At 40.5% G+C, this 20899-nt stretch overlaps 1 protein-coding gene across 1 annotated transcript in view; it reads right to left on the bottom strand.

Annotated features, from left to right (window-relative positions):
* Positions 1-20899, bottom strand: part of THSD7B (thrombospondin type 1 domain containing 7B) — a 245473-nt gene that overhangs the window by 105577 nt on the left and 118997 nt on the right. The window contains exons 11-12 of the mRNA XM_058809582.1: positions 20677-20809; positions 19609-19712 (exon numbers count right to left, since the gene is read on the bottom strand). Of these exons, the coding sequence (XP_058665565.1) occupies positions 19609-19712; positions 20677-20809 (237 nt within the window). The remainder of the gene's footprint in view (positions 1-19608; positions 19713-20676; positions 20810-20899) is intronic.

The following is a 20899-nucleotide window of genomic DNA, read 5'->3' as shown; positions in this document are numbered from 1 at the left end:
CTATAATGAAAGCATAAATACAACATAGCAGGAATTCATAGTAATTTGTTTCTATGAGCAAGTTTGACATGGCACAGGCAAATAAATTCAGATTGTACAGCTACACCGAAGTGAGACATTCTCTGAGCTACTGCACTGGCATTTTGCCTTTCCTCCATCATTCATTGCATCAGACCTTTGTCTCAATTTTTCTCTAAACCTTTGTCTTGTCCTGTCAGAAGGCCCACGCTCCAGGGTTATATCTTATCAGTTAATTAACTTTTAGAATGGAAACGCAGCAAAAATGACTATATAAACTTTTGCTCATATATATCAAAGCCAGTGTCAACCAGTGTGGTTCCTGTGTACCTAATCCAGGAGACTTATAATAAAATCTCATCTTCCATTTACAGCCTGAGGCAATAGTAGCTCTTGCAGAGAAATGTGAAGTGATGAGGTTTAGTAGAGCAATAACGTTGCTCAACAGTTTAAATATTGGTCTAGCTGCTGAACTTTATGCCAGGAGGTTCTGGCATTACATTATTAAATGCCAATATTTCATCCACGGTCCTCACCTACTCAGAATAATGCATAATTCATTTCAGAAAAAAAAAAAATCTTACCATTTAAGACATTTTTTTCTTCCCCTACCACCTCCCCATAAAAACCCCTTGACTGCAACACTACTTTTCAACTGATCAAGGCAGCACTAATGGGGAAGTATGGAGATTCTATGTGTGTATATAATATACAGGCTCTTCACTGCAAATTAATGAGCAATTTAGCAACAACATACTAGAAGCAATGAAAACCACTGCCTTCTTTCAGGCCTATAAGGTTGGTGCCAACAAGGAATAAGAGAGAAATTGATTAAGCTGGAAAGTTTGGATCAACAAATAAAGAAGAGGAAGATCCTCGGAGGCAGATTTGATTTCTATTTTACTGACTCTTCAGCTCACATCAGCAGATCTCACTGCTGTGTACTAAAAAAAAGGGGATAAGAAGGAATTGAATGAGAGCCAGTTTTTGAAAACAATTTTGCCCACAGTTCAAAATTTCAGTGAAAAACCCAGCAGTGGAAAGGATGAAACATAGAAAAATAATAAAGAATCTGAATGGGAACTGGAGCCTGACAGGCTGGGAGCATCCAGCAGTCCCTTGCTCAACTCCAAGCACACCTCTTCCACCCAGAGAGGATCACACCCTCAAGCTCCTGATTCCTGTCCTTCCAGAAAAGTTGAGTGATCAAGATATATAGGTACACATCTTATAATTTACTTCCATTCTTGATTTTTTTAAATTTATTTTTTAAGGGCATTTTGAAATAGGCTTATTAAAATGCTTCTTTAGAAAGTTTCATCAAGACCAGTTTTTGAAAGTCAAGAAAACTTCTTATTTTGTTTCAATAAAATGCAAGAGATCACACTGCAAGATTACCATATCACTACTTTTGATTTACTCACCTTTTCAACATGAAGACAGGCAATTCGCATATATAACTTTATTCCAAAGCTGTGACCTTGACTTGTACCAAAAGTTCAGTTCCATGGCTATTAGTTTTGAGGCAAGATGAAGGAAGAAAGGAGTTCTCCCAGATAAGATAATAAACTGTCAGCTACAGCTTATAAAATACAACTGTTTCAAATAGATGATCTGATTTAATATATGTTGACTGTCAATTCAAAATTATGACTCAGTCATTACGTAGCATGGTGACTACAGAGCCTGAATTACTTTTTTGTCTCATAAAGCATTTGGTGTGTGAACCAAAGACATCCTCACAGCCTTCCATGTAAGGTTTCAAAGTAAAAGAATAATCCTAAATTAAATTAAATACTGTATATTGAATGTGTATGGTTAACACATACAAAATTGAACTTCAGCTAAAGGTAAAGAAAAGGCATCAAAAGTACTGTTGGTAGAGTTACTGATTACATCAAGATGAAAAACAGTTTTTATCTAGTTGTTGAAAATCGTAAAGGAATGCAAAAAATGGCTATTTTAACTATTAACCCACTGTCCTAGGTACTCATAGAACTCATAGAAAAATACAGTGAAATTTTAAAAAATCCCACCCCAAACCCCATTATCTCCTGGGAGTGAAGAGAACTGTGCACTTGTATAAACTACATACACAGGATGTAATCTCTTTCTCTGCTCAACTTAGTAAATGCAATTTTTCCTAATAAAAGGAAAAAAATGAGCTACCAACACTGATGTGTCTATCAATAAATGAGAAGTCTTGATGAAACTCCCATGTTTTCCAATATAGTAAAAACAAAAAACCCTGAGATTCATATGGTGCTTTGAACAGATTCTTGTATCCTACCTTGTCCCATACAACAACAGCTTGTTTCACATTGTTACATAAAATTATTCTAAAAAACATAAGTGTTCACTGGAAGTAAGGACATGGGTTACATCTAAGTTAAAAGATGTAAGATTGATTCTCTCATAGCAAAAGAATGAGCAAAGATTGTGAAGAAGTGAGGAAATGTTTAACTCTCTAATGCTTATCTACCTTTCTATTGTATACGTTTAAAAAGCAGTTTAATACACTTTCTATTACAGCTACAGTGTGAGTCTTCAGCAACAACCTCAAACAAACACATTGAATAGAATCACCTCCCAAAATCAAATTATTTTTTATCAGCCAAAAATCTCCTGCACCTACAAAAACACTGAATAAACAGCAAACAGTCACCTGATACCAGTGTTAAACAACTCTTCTCAGAGCAATTTACACGAGGAAATAAAAAAGTGGGACCTGATTTTTGTGCCCCACAGGCTGCCCGATGTACCCACACTGTGAAATACAGAGGCAGTGCCAGGTGAGACACCTAAATCCCTCTCCCAAACTGTGATGGCTCCTCCATCATCTTCACATCACTGTTCATCTCAGATAACTAAGGTGTCACAATATGAACATATTTAATTAAAAACAGACTAAAAATTTTTACACAGTTATCACACTAACATGTTTTTTGGGGTGAAACCCTGTTGCAGCCAATATTTAACAGGTGAATTCACATGACTGGAATAGTAACATAAGGGGGTACAGCACTTGTGTAACAGCATGTAAATGATGGTGCAAAGTATTTTATCTAGAAATTTTACGCCTTTTCCATCTTTGAAACAGTTTCTAGAGAATGACTGGTAAAATTTGGCGTGTCAGGGTGGAGACAGAGTAAATTTCACTCAGCAAAGAGTGTAAACCATGAGCAGAAGCCAGCTGGTATGGGCAGGCAGACAAACACATTCATATAAACATATTTGCATTAAAACTTAGTAAGGCATGCTGGAAAGCTGGGCTGGCAGGGAAAACTGAAGAAAGGTGCAGCTCAGAAAAAAAGGAGAAAAACCAAAGTGAAAGCTTTCCTATGATGGAATGGGCACAACCACAATGGGGATAATCTGGAGTATGAGAGATCAGCTGAGCTCAGCCAAAAGTTATTCACTGCCCTTGGAACTACAACAACAACAAAAAAGGTGAAAATTAGGTCAGGTTCCTGTGGATTAGCAGAAGGCTGCAGCACAAACATGCAATATCAGAAATAGCAACGGAACAAAGGATCCTCCTGCAAATGTCCTGGAAAAAGCCAGACACTCTCCACTGTGCCACCACCCCCTGGAAACCTGGCCCAGGCTCTCACCATCCTCCCCAGGCCAGGACAGCTGCACTCCTGGGAGTGGATTTCCTCACAGGGAAAGGGCTATCAAGGATAAACCAGCTATTCCAAAAGTGCCTGCTCTAATGAATCCTGGCTCTAGCAAACTCAGAGGAACCGATCTCCATGTGTCAGAGGCAAACATCAGTTTATTTTTGATTTGCACAAAAACATTTGGGACAGCTATGCCAAAAAAAAGAAAAAATTAAATACATCAACTTTCTCTCTGTACTAGGTTGATGGACACAGTGAAACAAAAAGAACAATGGCCTTATTTTAGAATAGTTTGTTCCTTTGAGGACAAAAGTCCTAAAAATGCTCAGCACCATGAATCCCAAATGACATCCTTAGTAATTAAATTATATTGCACCAAAAAGCACATGCCTTCAGGAGTTTGATTCAGATGTGCACACTCTAACCAGGAGTAACTGGGTATGCAAAGATTGGGTGGAGTTGACATAAAAACACATAGAATGCTTAGCACTAAAGGAAACCTCTGAAAGAGAATACAGCCTTTTGCTTTATGATAATCTCTGACTATTCACCATTGTTTTATTACTGAATTTTGTTATTGTATCTGAATACAATTTGATTTTATGAGATCTTAAATATTACCTTTATAAACATTTCATGGGATGTTGACTCTCTATCTGCAAATTGCTTATTTGCTTATTGTATCTGTTCATTGATGCCACTGCAATAGCTTATTTTTGCATTAGCTTCTTTGTTGAGTCTAGTTTATCTTCTGAGCAAACCCTGAGATGAAATTTTTAATAAGAAATCCTAAAAAAAAAAGATATAACTGTAACTGGTAAAGACATTTTCCGTTATGGTGCTCTGTTTGCAGCATAATTCAATCAGGGTGTTTATGCCAGTTAACTGAGATTTCAAGAAAGTGCTTTGTTTATCATTTAATCAATATGATTTGAGCAACCCAGAAAGATTTTTTAATAGTAAGCTACATTTTGTTCACTCCTCCTGCAACTTTACCCAAGTTTCAGGCTTCTGCTGAATACTCTCCACACATCATTTCTTTTGCTTCTGCCATTCTGACTGTGCAAACTCAACAGCAATAAAAACCTGTGGCTGAATTCCATCTACAGAACACATTAACTCGTTTGCAAGTAATGGAAGATGACAATGACTGCACTGGGAGAAAATACAACAGGATCATTGGGCTCCCCTCATCAACCTATTTGACAGCTGTACTCGTGTACCCATCACTTATTCCACTGCAAGCCTGAACATTTACATTCCACAAAGCATATAATCAAATTTTATTCAAATACAGCCCAAGAACTAAGTGTATTTAACTTCTGGAAACACATTAGGTGATTATTTCATTCATAGTAAAAATGTAATACTTGCAAAACCACAGAACCAACTGCAAATTGATAATATGTTTCATTATTATTAAGTCTGCCCCTTGGAAACACCAGCAATTAGGGTCAAATGAAACTCCATAATCCTTCTACATTTCTTTCATGGTTGCCTCCAGTATTTACAGTTACCTGTGAAATTCATCTAGCAAAAAAAGGCATCTTTGAAAGGCTTCAGATAAGACAATTTGAGCAGACATATTTTGCCCTGTTTCTCAGCGAAGTATTTAAAATTGCAAAGTTTATGCTTTTATATCAGATTTGCAGAGTATTAACATTTAAATAAGCTTTAAAAAAGGGCCAGATATATAATCTAAATCCAAAAATTAATAAAAAAACAGCCATCTTCCTATAAATGCTACAATTAATCATTGTGATGAACAGAGAGGAAGCAATCCATCTAACCATGCTATAGAGCTGATGTAGCTCTTCTTTTCACACATCACACAAGTTAATTATAATGAGCAGATGTGCTTAGATTACAGGAAAATTTGTACTCCATGAAACCAGGCACTGAAGGTATGTATTTTTCCATGAAGCATAAATTTGTCCCTGTGTGTTTGGAGGTTTGCTCACATGCAACTACATCAGCAATGTGGCTTGCAGAAAACCCATCCAATCCCACAGGACTGAGCTCAGCACTGCTTTTTGTGTGCTCCATGAAGTAAACATTGTAAAAAGGTTCTGAAAAAGCACCTACTGGTGAAAGCCACTCATCACCAACAGGGCAGTTCTGATCTGTCCTGATGCCTTGTGAAGGCTGAGCTAGAACAGAGACTAGGCAGAGCTAAAGAATAAAGTAGGGATTTATTTAGAAGCCTCAATGGATTCACCTTGGGCAGCACAAGAGCCCAGCCAGGCTGCAGCCAAGATGAACCAAAATGGTCATAAAAGGGACGATCAGTCATGGGGTCTCACACTTTTATCAGTTCCGCTCCATTAGCATACTGGAGTTAATTGTCCAATTCCAGCTTTAGGTTATGAAGTCTCATCCTTGTTTTTCTCTCTTCAGTCCATGTGGTTTATGCTCTTGGGTTTGAAATTTGGATCTTTTGTCCTGGGTGCCCAGCTAGACAAGGAATTGTTTTGTCTCCCTACTCTGTGAAGGGAGCTCACCATCCCCTAATATGAAGCTCGGAAGTACACACTAAAGCAGCACAGAATCTGAAAAATATAAAAGCTAAAACCTGAGGCATCAGTCCCACAAATTCTACAAATTCTCCACTGTGCCCTGACCAGTCTGTGACCACATCCTGTGTTCTGGGGTTAAAATGCAACAGAAGAGATAATCGCCCAAATGCCCTCAAGAGTTCGTGTCTGCAGTAGCTGCTCACTTCTGCAGGCCTATTCATGCTTGATTTTCTCAAATGCTGTTAAGTGCCTATTATGAAGCTGCCCTCCAGGAGCACAAGGAATAAATAAGTGGCTGCAAAGGCCCGTGGTCAGCGAGGGCAGTGGCTGGGGAAGGCCCGGCACGTCCCGCATCCCCCGAGGATGCGCTGATCTCCTTCACCCTGAATTAAACACAGGCTGAAGTAGATGGCCTTGGACAAGCCTATCACATTTTAATAGCTTGGTAAGATCCCCTCATAGTGCATACCTCGAGTTCAGGCACTTCCTCTGCATACACAAAGACTGGGATAAAAATTTCGATACAGAAAGTTGATATCTAAAAGACAGTAGGAAAGATATAACTTCAATCACCTTGGGGCACATCAAAGAAAACAAATATATGATTGCAGGGCTGAAACTTCTCTGAACTGTCAGAAAGAAACAATAGTACTGACCTGAATTGATCACAAAAGCGGTAAAAAGTAACATTTGCTACAAGGCTTCACATCCTAGATCCAAATTTAACACTACAAAATACTCTGCTTCAGGAGAACTGAATATCAAATACCAGAATATATTATTCAAAACTTTCCTTATTTCACAAAGCCAATATCAGCAATCCTTTAATAAATGATGCAAGCACCTGGTAAAACCAGCAGCTGCCAGCAAAAAAATTGACTTTAGAAAAATCTTTGTTAGAAGGTGACATATTTTTCATTACTATCTATTGCCATCAAGGTATAGAGATGGCTTTTTCTTCTGTAGTAATTTTATTCCAGGGGAATTCCAATTTTTTGGATGAAGTTTCACTTGATTTATTAAAAATAAAGAAAACGGAATCTTCTCCTGAGTCTGTTCAGAACCAAATGGATGACAGTAAGGGAAGTGGAGAAGGGTTGTTTCCAACAGGAAAAATGTTTGAAAGTATTACTACTGCAATCATCAGACTTATTTAGAAAGTGCTAAACACACCACTGAGAATTTTTAATATTTCTGAACATATTTAGAAACTGCCAGCAGAAAGGAGCACCACTGGACACCCACAGCAAATGTAATATCGACCAGTTCACAGACACCTGCTGTATTCTCACAACTGCAAGCACTTCATAAGCATCCCTGTCCCTTCCAGTTACTGTTCTGTCACTTTAGTGCACCTGTTTGAAAGACAGATGCTGGGAATTTTGAAAGACAGTTTGATTCAAGGTTATTCATTTATTCTGAAATTGAAAACTCATATCTAAAGCCTCTACTCCAGACATAAAGCAATTGGAGTAACATTAATATACAAATTCAGAGTCAACAAACATGACATCAGGATTCCTTTTACACCTTTGTGTCATGACACTTCAAAAAATCTTGTGCTTGAAGATTTACGGTAAGCCATACTGATGAGCTCTGTCATTCAGGATGCTAATATTCATGGTGAGTATTAGTTCTTAATTATTGAAAGAAACTTAACTCAATAATTGCCATTAAGAAGTGCTTTCTAAGTAATGCAGAAAAAGGGAAAATGCAAACTGAGACTTTTATCACGTTCCTCTGAAGGAAATTCCCCAGACAGGTCAAACCTCGGGAGTCTGACAATGAACAATATATGCTATAAATCAAACTCTGCATTCCTTTCAACATCCCTATTTTCCTTTCACCAACAGTTGGGTTTGTTTGTTGATTTGTTTTTCTGTTTACTAGTTTGAGTTTTTGTTCAGGGGTTTAGGGCGGGGGGGGGGGGAGCTTGTTTACTTGTTTGGGTTTGTTGTTTTGTTTTTTTCCCAGGAGGTAAGAGGGGGAAGTCAAAACAATTGACAGAGTCCTTGAATGTTTCATTGATTTAAACACAGAATCACAGAAATTCTAGGTTGGAAGAGACCTTTAAGATCGAGTCCCTCCCATGTTCTAACACCTCAACTAGATCATGGCACCAAGTGCCACATCCAGTCTTTTTTTAAACTCTTTGAGGGATGGTGACTCTACCACCTCCCTGGGTAGATGATTCCAGTATTTGACCACTCTTTCTGTAAAATACTTCCTCCTTAATTCTAGCCTGTATCTCCCTTGGTGCAGCTTGAGACTGTGTCCTCTTGTTCTGTCCGTTGTTGCCCAGAGAAAAAGACCGACCCCCAGCTCACCACAGGCACCCTTCAGGAAGTTGAAGAGAGTGATAAGGTCACCCCTGAGTCTCCTTTTCTCCAGGCTGAACAACCCCAGCTCCCTCAGTCGTTCTTCATACGGCTTGTGCTCCAAGCCCCTCACCAGCCTCACTGCTCTCCTTTGGACTCGCTCAAGCATCTCAATGTCCCTCCTAAAGTGAGGGGCTCAGAACTGGACGCAATACTCCAGGTGAGGCCTCACCAGTGCTGAGTACAGGGGCAGAATGACCTCCCTGCTCCTGCTGGCCACACCGTTCCTGATACTGGCCAGGATGCCATTGGCCTTCTTGGCCACCTGGGCACACTGCTGGCTCGTGTTCAGCCGACTGTCAGCCAGCACCCCCAGGTCACTTTCCACCTGAACACTGTCCAGCCACACCGTTCCTAGCTTATATCGTTGCAGGGGGTTATTGCGGCCAAAGTGCAGACTCAACACTTGGACTTATTGAACTTCATCCCATTCGATTCTGCCCATCCATCCAACCGTTCCAAGTCCCTCTGCAAAGCCTTCTGTCCCTCTAACAGATCAACACACGCTCCCAGCTTAGTGTCATCTGCAAATTTGCTAATAAAGGACTCTAAACCCTCATCCATGTCATCAATAAAAATATTAAACACGATCAACATTTCAACCCAGTATTGTCTATATCTCAAATTAAACCCCTTTGGTTCTACCATACTGCAAGAATAAACAACTGGTCTTCATTCCTTCAATTAATGGCTCTGGAATGTCTCAGAAGCTGATAATCCACTTGACTGATACCATTATGGACAAGAAAGAGGTTATTTGGCTAGAAACTGTGAAAGTAACATCTCTAGTGTTTTCCTGACAACTAATAGTATAAAAGCTTTTTTATTAAACTTGCTTATTTTTGGTAATGTTTCAAGCTTTTCTATTTAAAGCGTCTATTTGAAAAAAGTTCTCCTTAAGGCCATTTTCAAGAGAACCTGGATCTTATCCTGCTCAGTTCAGATGAATTTTTAACAATTTCCCTATGAACCACAGCAGCTTTGGCATGAATTGTCTTTGGAGTTGTAAACAGCACAACTGTGACATACAGGAAATTAAAATTTTATAAAAGCAAAAGTAGATCTAAATCAGTACTGAATGAGCCTGCCTCCACATGGAGAGGCGAACAAGAAGGATGTGAAAGTGTTATATAAAATAGCAAACAAAAAGGGAGACCAACCAGGACACAAATGCCTCAAGAACAAAGGATGATTCAATTAAATTGAAAATCATCAAGAAATTAGAATAGTTTGCTCACTGCAGGGTTACCCCATTGAACTGAGATACCAGATACACATAGTGGCCAAAAACCAGCAACTAAAATGAGCTCATTTAAAATATTAAGGATTAGAAACCTTCATATTTCAGGCTCTAAGTGAAGAAAACAGTGTTTTAGGATGAAATGGCTCCTGTATTTCTGATAAAGAGCACACAGAAGACTGAGTGAACAGGTCTGCTTACAATCCACCCATGGCCACAGAAAAGATTGCTGTACCAGTCTGTAACATCCTCTGCACAAGCCATGACATGTCACCACCCAGGCCTACTGCTCACAGAATACTAATTTCTCAGGATTTGTGTGCCAAGTCTGAATCAACTGCTCATAACTATGATTTTAAATCACTGGAAGCTAGTGGTAAAAACAAGCCATAATTGAGAGGGCCTGTCTCCAGTTTGAGGGAGAGATTGCTCTTCATTATGTCTCTCATTATGCCTTTCATCCTCCTGAGTAAGTCTCGGCACAGTTTGGGTCTCCTTGGACCTCTTTCATCTACTCTACTCTGTTTAATGACAATCCATCATTTAAAAAAGGACCCCAAAAATGACTTTTGCCAACGATAGTTGCTTAGATCATACAGACTCCACACTAGATAAAAGATATCTTGGGAGGACCAAAGAGAGCTGAACTTAATCAGAGGGATGAAAGACAAAATGAAAATCTATCTACCCTTACATTTAAAAAAGGAGTTTCCTTCAGATAAGACGATCTCAACTCTCTCCCTCTGTGCCTGTTAAATATGGTGTGAGCACTGTCAGATCCTGTGGGACTTTCATGACTGAGATGCTCCAGCAATTCCTGTAAATTGTACACATTTGTATGGTGCTGTCTGAGGTGACCGGGCCACTTCCTATTGATCTGAAACCCTTTTTCCCCCCTTCTTCCCTCCTTCCTCCTAATCAAGGCAGAAATACACAGCCTGGCAAGCTTTGATGTCCCTCTGCTTTACTTCTCATTATTTTGATCTTTTAACAATCCCTCTATTGGTACATGCCCTTAGTGTACATTTTCAGGGTTCGTGCCTTCTGGCTTCAAAAGACTGTTGTACTTGATTAAGGCTTTTTATTCCTTTCCCCCAGAAAACAAATGCTCTGTGTGGCACTAAGAGGCTGATATTTGTTTTGTTTTTCAGATATATAGTTAAGCTAGAGAGCCTGCTCATTCCCTTCTGCAGACTGGAATATACTGTCCTGGTTTTGAAGGAAATCAAATACATGTAATTTATCTGATGCAGTCTTCATCATCTTTATTTTACGGAAAGTCTACAGATCATTGAGTTGCCTTTGGATAAAATGCTGCACTGTAGATTGCTGTCAGGACAAATTCTCTAAGAGTCTCCTCAATTTTTATGGTGCTGGCATAAGGCTACAGTGACAGAAATGACTCAGAGTCTCTCCTGCTATTAGTTCACGTCTATAAAGTAATGTCTTGCCAATTCTCCCCCTGCCTATGAAATACTCTTAGAGCAGCTGCACCTGAGGTGGAAGCTGGGCAGACCCAGGCTGAAATATAGTTTTAAGTGTCCTCTGATGCCTGCTGACATCCCCCATTAAAAACAGGAGGGCAGTCCACCATCACTCTTCTGTGAATAACCTGTCACTGGCAAACCAGTATCAATCTTTCTTCCCCTTGTCCTATCAACTCACACCCAAAGAAAGAAAAATTGAACTAGGGGAACATATTACCTGGAAGATCAGTAGGATGTAATACAATATGAGGACAAATTTCCATGTCCCACTGCAGTGCCCATGCATATTAGCATAGACACCTCTGCCACAGCACCAGGTTTTAAGAAATTTGCTCAGAATGATTTCTATGAAAACAGGTGATTTTATTTCTCATAAATTAAACTATAGGAATACCAAAGGCAGCCAAAATGCTCAGAGAGACTGGTCCACTATACCTCACATAGCCTCATCTGTACCCTCCCCTCCCCTCCTGCTCCCAGCCAATTCTAATGCTACAAAACTGAAATTAATCCCATGAAAAATCTCTCTGGGAGAGGATACCTTCCTCATTCCACTGGTGCAGGGAAGGCTAAAAATGCATACATATATACATGCATGATATTAGTATGGCATTTTTGTCTCCCCCTCAATTTTCCCTTGTTTACCCCTTTGTGAAACACTGACACACATTTCTGCATGAAGCAAATCTATTATCAAATCTACACTTAAAAACAGACCAAAGCTTATATGTAAACTGACAGAAATCTGACACAAGCAAGCTGGACTCATGTAATCCCACATCCATACTGCAGTGATCATTCTCTCCATCTCCTATGTGCAGATATACACAGTTCACTGAGAATGAAGATTAGTTTTAAATGCAAAACCAAGGGTAAGGTTTCATTAAGCTCAAGAGATTTTCATTTGTTCAGTGCTATTCACCAGAGGTAGACTCCTAAATACTTAATTTCTTTCTGTTAATGAAATTTGGACATTTTGGAAAAAAAAAAAAGGTTTCTAATCTATTCTGAATCTATTGGCAAATCAGGAATTGGAATTACTCAAGAGAAAGTTCTGGTGTTTTTACCTGACCTCAACTGTTTGCCATTATAGTGGCAGAAGGTGTTATGGAACAAAAATAAAAGGGAGGATTGCCTATAATATGGATTCTGTTTTATGAAACAGAAGAATAAATTTCAGGAACTTGGAGATGCAAAGGAAAATGTAAGCAAAACATAATTTTAAGATGGGTGTTTTTTCACCACGGGACAATGCCAAATATAAGTCTGAATTCCAGACTTTGCTCTACAGTACTGCTGCCCACCCTTCTGCAGTGCAAGTGCTACATTTTACATTTTTTTCTTTAACGAAAATTTCACTTTTCTGATTTCACAGCATGCTCAAATTTATCCAACATATATTTCTGGTCTACCCTTCAAAGTACTCACGATTTGCAGTTACCCAGATGTGCTCTCTAGTTCATCTTCCACACTGTTAGCGACAGCACTGATGGTAGTCCAGGGTGTGTGTGCCCCATGGGAAGCTGTCAGGATCTGATCAGAAGCCACCTGAAACAGCCTTCCTGACTGACAGCAAATAGCTGACAACACAGCTTGGATTGGGATTTTTCAACAAGTTGCACAAGCACCTCACCCTGCATTTCTCTAGGTCATTTTTTAGTACTGCACATGGGAGGGTTTCACATGGGACTGGACGCAATGTCTTCCTGAAGTTAAGGAATATTATCTGTGCTGCTTTTCACTTACCTTACTGCCTGACCTCCAGCCCACTGCCTTGTCAAGGAAAGAACTCAGATTATCAAAAGCAAGAATAGTGAATCAATTATAGTTTGGCTGTTTCTTACCCTCCTAGTACTCTCCTTGTGTTTTTAAGGTAAAAATTGCATTATCAGCAAGAAGAGGAAAACAACACAACACACCTTTGTGAATTTGCAATATGATGTAGAGGAATTATATCTGTAAAGTGCTGGTGAAGCCCTGGGCAGGCATGGGTGATAAACAGACCAAGGCTCTTCATTCTGGAAAAGCAACCTCCTTCCTGAGCCTCAGTGCCATCCTAGACAAACTCTGCTTCACGTTCTTTTCAAATGTATCTCAAACAAGACTCAGCTCATGACTGGTAATTATTTTTTCCCTCAATTATTTTCTTCCAATGCCACCAGCTGCCAGGCAGGTGCCTCCTAGACCAGGACTGTGGCTGGGACCACTCAAATTTGGCTCTGTTTGTGTCCTGTAACCCCTGTTACACCCTAGGCCAGAACCACCAGGAAAAACACTGACCAACAAATGAACACCCAGCATCCCTCAGATTAAGGCTCAAGGTGCCATTGTCCTCCCTGCCCTACCTGCTCCCTAATACTGGAGGGAGCTGCTGGTGACAGGTGAGCTGCTGTCAGCTGGACAGAGTGACACAAGACTGCACCAAATGCCCTGCTCAAAAAACATCACCAGCAAACTGAAGCAGGTGAGTCTCTGCCATGTTTACTGTCATAATTGCATTCCTTGTAAACTTCAGGTTATCACATTGCCTTCAGCCTGTAAATTGTCACAAGATTCTAATGTGTACCTCCTGAAATTGGTAATTCTGTGCAAAAGCATTCTGCAACTCAAATCACATTGATGTGTTCATTTAGCTAATCAGCAGTTATATTAACTATCTACAATACAGAAAATAAGAACTGTTGGGTGACTTACCTTATGAGAAAAAAAAAAAATAGTAACACTGATGTTTTTTAGATGGCACATCTCATTATAAAGAGGTTACCATAAAATAATTGCAGGAGAAACAACAAGAGTATATATGGCCATTATACTGAGTTTCTGGTGGATAATACATCAGATAATATAGCTAAAGGATGCCTGCTTGAAATATTTCTCTAGATACAATCTTAACAGGCTATATCTAAACTCATCCTTTCATCTTGCTTAATATGATGCATTAACTTGGTCACTATTAGACTTGTGATCACAGTACTGCCTAAGTTTTATATAAGACTTCACTGGAACTATCACTGTATTTAGACACACTCAGGAAACTCAGATAGCAGATTGTTACCATTTTTTTCTTATGACTATTTTCTCTTGGTCTGAATCAGCCTAAAACCAGCCTGGTCTGCAGTGTCCCTAAAGCTATCAGAAAGCTCCAGAGCAAGAGCCAGAAACCTGCAATGAAGGAGACAGGAATCTTAAATTGCCCAAGTCTGGTGCTGCCTTGCATCCCACGTTTTCACTGTCAATTCATACATCAACTTTTCAACTGTAACAGATTATACTTAACACTAACCATCTCGGCAAAATCCATGTGGTGTGAATTTACAACCCAGCTAAAGCAGGAAAGGAAATACATCCTGTGTGCTCTGACAGTAGAGCAAGCAAAAGAAATACACCCCAGAGATGCTCAATGGGGCTGTCCAGGATTGATCCACCCCGTGACCTCCGGTGAGACAGGGAGAGTTCTGTTCTCCAAAGGTAAGGAATAGCTTCTTATTACTGCATTGGTGAGTGTGCATTGTTGTTTCCCTGAACATAAATCAATAAACTATCTCTAAAAATATTTCCTGCTCTGTGTCACAGCATTTCTGTATTCTTGAGATGGGGAGCTACAGCTCTGAGAAGGACTTACTGTCTCATTAACAGGGGGAAATACGGTCAAACACTCCAAATGAATCAAAGCAAAATGGCAGGAGCAGGAGAAATAAGACATGGCATTTTCCATTGCTGAAGCTTCTCCCTGCTTTTGGAAAGCAACTTGTTTTTTCATAATCATGTTGTCAGTGTATTTCCAGGACCAGTTTTTAAAGCAGAGTCTCATTAGACCCGTCTGGTCTTTAATACATGTCTGTTTACATCACCAATGGCGTTTGAAGCAACCTTCAAAGACACTTGCTTAAAACAGGCTTTCCATCCACTAATTAAACCTGAACAATCCCTTGTAATCAGCAACACATTTTTCCCCCAAAAACTGTGTGTCCCAGGTAGCTCTTCATGTCAGCACTGAAAGGAGAGGTCATTCCTGAAGGATCCTCCATCACAAAAATCCAAAACAAGGTAAAGTCACCAAACAGCACCTGAAGAAGCAGCAACTCTCATGAAACCATGGAATGGTCTGAATTGGAAACCATCCAGCTCATCTCGTTCCACCTCTGCCATGGGCAAGGACATCTTCCACTATTCCAGGGTTGACCTCTGAACACTTCAGAGATGGAGGCATCCACTTCTCTGGGCATCCTGTGCCAGGGCCTAACCACTCTCAAAGGTAAGACTTTCTTCCAGCTCTACTTTTTGTCAGTTTAAAACCACTCTCCCTTGCCCTATCACTCCACACCCTCTCCAGCTCTCTTGAAGCCCCTTTAGGGCACTGTAAGGGGCTCCAACATCTCCCTGGAGCCTTCTCTTCTCCAGGCTGACCAACCCCAGCCTGCCTTCATAACAGAGGTTCTTGAGTCTTCTGAGCATCTCTGTGATTTCCCCTGGATCTGCTCCAGCAGGTCCACATCCTTCTCATGTCAAGGACCCCAGAGCTGGATGCAGAGCTCCAAGTGGGGTCTCAGAGTGGAGCAGAGGGGCAAAATCCCCTCCCTCATCTGCTGCCCACACTGCTTTGGATGCAGCCCAGGACAAGGTTGGGTGTTCTGCGCTTCAGGTGCACATTGCCATCTCTGAGCTCCTCATCAACCAACGCTCCCAAGTCCTTTCTCCCAGGGTTGCTCTCACTCCATGCTTCACCCAGCCTGTATTTCTGCTTGGGATTGTCCTCACCCCTGTGTGGGACCTTTTCTCACAATCTTGACATCTCCTAGTAAATTAGTCCCTGGTGGAGGCAAATGACAGCTGTACAGCAACACAAAAGCTTGCAGAGATCCTCATTTACTGATAGTAATGTTGTCTTATGTAACTGTCAAGCAACATCCTCATCCTGTTTTATTTGAGTGCCCTGTCTTGGGGGCTTTTTGCCAATCATGCCTCAACTAAGTTTAAATAACAACTATATTTATTAGTTTTAAAGGCTACCTTTCTCTTTCCTGTGGCACTGCTTGCTGAATAAGTTAGTCCATTGAAGCTGACATAAAAAATGAAAGGCTATTGTAATTAGTGCAATATCTTTCCAAGATAAAACCATAAAAAACTGCAACTTCAGACAGCTGTCATATCCTTGGCTATTCTGCTTATTATTCACAGACAAACTCTGATATCTTCTGCATATTATGCAGTACGTTTACATGCAATTTCAGTGAAAATGCTCATGGAACAGGATCTCTAAGTATCTATCTCAGAATCTAACCAAGAGAAAGAACAGAGCTTGAAAGTCATTTCAAACCTCATTTTCCATCAGTACAGTAATTGTCCTAAATAGGTACACATAAACACATACTTTTTTTTTCTTTAGAAATAATTTAAAAGAATTCAACGTTCTTATATAATTGGCTAGATATGACAATCACTGAAAACTAAAATCCTCTTTTTTATATGACAGTCAGGTTATGGAGAGAAAAAAATTTAAAAATGGATGCTCCAAGGAACAGTGAGACTGATTATCTTCAGAAGTAAAAGGGTAATTGCTGCCACACCGAAAAAAAGGAACCAGCCAAATTCATATGAATACTCTTTGGAGAAGAAGCACTTACTGGCTAGAGATGCTGTATTTTATGTAATGCAATTACTGTGTGGAGTGGTGGTGATACCTCGAATGCAAGCTCATTCACAGGATGCCTGAATATTGCAGGAAGGCAGCAACTATCTCTTACACCTGGGATTCTTCCAGTGATGGCCCAGATACCCCTGAAAACACCCACAGACTCACAGTATCATACAAGGTAATTTAGGACACAAGGGGCCTCTGAGGATCCAGTGCCTGCTCCAAGCAGGGTCAATCTCCAAGTTAGAAAGGGCTTCTCAAGACCTTTTTTCGTTGAGTGTTTAGTATCTCCAAGATATCTACAGTCTCTCTGGGCAACTTGGGAGTTTCTCTCACTCCAGCCTCTGACTTTTCTTCTGTTAATCCACTGTGCATCTCTGGTAAGTGTGGCTCCATCTCACCTGTGAACTCCACACTAGACTCTCTTCCAGGCTGAATAAACCAAAATCCCCAGCCTCACCTCACACAGTAATTCAAAAAAAAACCCCTTGCAGTGAAGAATGACAGGAACAGAAGTCCTCCAGGGTTGAGGTTTACAAGCTGAAGAGCCCCTGCAAGACATGTAAGCAAATATCTCCCCTGCCTAAAGGACTGCTCCCTGACAACACAGAGCACCTCTGCACACTCCTGAGGAGCTCAAGTACCAGCAAGGAGAGGTATTAACAAAACCTTTATGAAATTTTCCCTTACTAAACACTTCTACAGATAGGATACAGAACTGCTGAAAACCCAGCAGCTTCTTTTCCAGACACAGTATGGCCAGAGTTAGCAGCTGGGTTTCAGCTGCCTTCTCTGTGGAGATCACTCCTCCTGTTCATACAAAATATCTTTAAAAATCTTCTTCCATTGGTTTCATCAGAGACCTCCTTTTCCTGAGACCTCACTCATCTATAATAATACCCAGAAGAGTGGTTCTATCACTATATGTAATTATGAAAACCGAAGCTGTTACAAAAGCCACAGTTAATTACAAAAAAGTGAACGTGGCACTGAAACTATTTTTGCTTAAATTCACCCAGGTAAATTTTTCACAATTACCCAAGAACAGCACATAGCCTAGGTAATTACTGGAGGGCTCTCCATGCAGTAAAAGTAAGTGTGATACTCTTCTATTATACTTCTAATTCTGTCAGAGTAAGATTAACACAAAGTTCATGCACCTACTAGAACATCAAGATTACCATCCCTCCACACAGACTGAACAATACAATTTACAGATTTGAAAACCTTGTGGAAAGGTTTGTGGTCAAAACCTAGTTAAAGATATTTACTCCTTTGAGTTTTAGTTTAAAACACATTTCTTCTTCCAGATACATCCCACATACTGTCAGGGCTTTTCTTTCTTTTCCTTTGTTTCCAAATTATATAAGAAATTCATTTCATCTTTAAAGAATAGCTTCTACCTTTGTGAAGGAGTAAATTATTATGTCAAGTTTCCTCAGTTAGCATACCTGTATAGCAATTTTTTTTCAATAAAAATAATCTTTTGTTAAAGGTTTCATTGTATTTTCCAGGAGACTGATAACAACCACATCTCCAGCCATCTGCAGGCACCACTACAGACTGATGCATACTCTGAACACTCTTCTCAACACTTCTGTTCAGACAATGGCACCACTAATTTCTAAGTGCTTAATTATGCCAAGGGCAGGAGCCCAAAGCCTTTACCCATGCAGAATTTCTTCAACAGTCTTAATGAAAATCAGGCCGCAGGCAAATCATTAGTAAAATTCAAAATCATGAGGAAATTATCCTTTCCATTTTTAGCATAAAGAATGGATTACTTCATAAAGGCCTATAGATAATTCATTTAAAGCTCACACACTTCAGCTTTAGGCAGAAAAGCAGGTTAAGATATTTGAACATCAAGCACAGATCTACTCCTATACTCCAAGCTATTGTGTTAGTGGTACTTTAATGCCCAGAACAGCAGAACAACTCTATAAAGGAAGCAGTTCCCAACACTTTATTTTTTAAATGTCCTAAGTTGACTATATGATGCTTTTATCCCCAATTGTCTCATTCTGTTTATGCTGAATAATAAGTTTTGCACCTTTAAGACGTGTTCCAGGGAGTGAAGGGGGGAGAGAAGAAGCAGCAGTTTGTTTCCAGACACTGCACTCACTCCTCCACATTCCTGCTCCTGACTGTTGTCTGTGGATGGACAGACAGCGGGACAGAGCTCTCCTTTGCTGTTAGTTAGTTTAGCTAGCTGAGGCAAAGAAGTTCCCTAGACTGTAGTTCTTTCCTTTTTCCCTTTTCCTTGGACCTGTTTAAAGCTGCTCTGGACTGAACACCCAGGGGAGCACTGGCAGCTGCACCTGAGGCCCACTGGGCCGGGCCTGGCCCGTGACATCTCCAGTGCCTGAGGGACTGATCAGAGACTGAGTGAGCTGAGGGGACTTAGTTTGTCATCTCTTTCGGAGCAGCAAAGGGTTATATTGATTAATATTGATTAGTTTTTATGGTTTAATAAACAGGTTTTTTCCATTTTTCTCCAAAGAAGCATTTTCTCCTAGACCAGTTGCAGGGAGGGGCCAATTGAATCTGCTTTCCTAGAGGAGCACCTTTAAAAATTCTCTCCCAGATTTGCCCAGAACCAGAAGAGTAAAGTAGTTCAGTTAGTTTCCAAATTACCTACTGCAAAAGAGCAAAGACTTAAAAGCCATGTGCAGCACCTTTAGCACTGGGGGCAGGATGGAGACTCTTACCCCTGGACTGCAGGCCGTGCCCGCACGCCTCGCTCTGCCCCGGCGGGCCCTGGCGCACCGAGGCTGGCACCAGCACACAGGGGCTCCAGCGGTGGCTCTTCCACCTGCAGCAGAACAGCCAACAATGAAGTGCCTCAAACTGGAAAACAGGGAACAAATCTCAGCACAAACTCCAGTTACCAACCATTTGGAGTCACAAAGCTGTAATTAACTCCTGACACAAGCACCGGGAACTGGATTGCAGATGCCAGGTTCACCTTCTAGGAAGTCACATCCTTGTCCAACAAGGTTCCCCTTTCTCATCTTGCAGGGCATGTTTCAAAGTTAGGTAACATACACAGGAAATAGCTCCAGTGGGCTTTGTCACCAGGCTCTCCTCCTGCTCTCATACAGCTGATGTTGTTCCCAGTCTGCTTTCCATGCTCACAGCCATGGCATCAGGCAGAGGAGAGCATTTTGTCCCCTGCCTGGCACTGCCTTCAGCTCCACACTCTGCTCCAGGACCATCTTCCATGGGATGTGCAGGCTGGAGATTCACATGCAAAGATACAATGGCTTTTCTATTTACTAATACTGCACAACAGATGGACCACAGAATCTTAATGAAGAGCAGTGAGTAACTGCTGTATAGTATTATTTGTCTAATTAGAACTTTTTAAGTATGTACTATTCACTGGAGTGAGAGTACCAGGGGAAAAGACAAGAGTTTCTGCAATAACCATGCAATTATGATTCAGGCACTCTAGGGCCTGTGGTCCCAAAATAGCTTACATTGATTTTTAGATACAATGAGGGGGGAGTTCCCAGTAACAGCTTCCTTACACACATCAGACCCTGAGGTTACTATTTCTAGGAGCTGTGTCTGTTGGTGCTTGTTCTGATGATGCCAGATCTACTGAAATCTCCAGCCTGAGCTCTACTTTTACACATTTTGCAAGGTAAACTTTTTTTTTTAAACTCTGCATTTTCCAAAATTCTGTTATTTTCTGGTGAAAACTGTGCAGGCAAGAGTCATTTCTGGAGAAGGGGACACCCCCTAGAGACAGATTCCAAGCTAACAGTTTTTACCTATACACTGGACAGATGGGAACATCTTCACATTCTCTTTCCTCATACAAGGTGTCTGGACATGGCTGTCCCCCATTGGCAGAATCCTGAAGGATGATCCTGTACCGGGACTGCTTAACTGCAGTGGCATTGCCTGTAAAGCAAAAACAAAAAAAAAAAAAGTTGTCTTTCAGACACAGTTGTCATCCCAAGTTAATGATTTAGCTGCCTTGGTTAGAAACAT

Source organism: Ammospiza caudacuta, chromosome 8 (assembly GCF_027887145.1).
Source record: "Ammospiza caudacuta isolate bAmmCau1 chromosome 8, bAmmCau1.pri, whole genome shotgun sequence".
Lineage (NCBI taxonomy): Eukaryota > Metazoa > Chordata > Aves > Passeriformes > Passerellidae > Ammospiza > Ammospiza caudacuta.
This window is presented reverse-complemented; position numbering and strand designations above follow the sequence as displayed.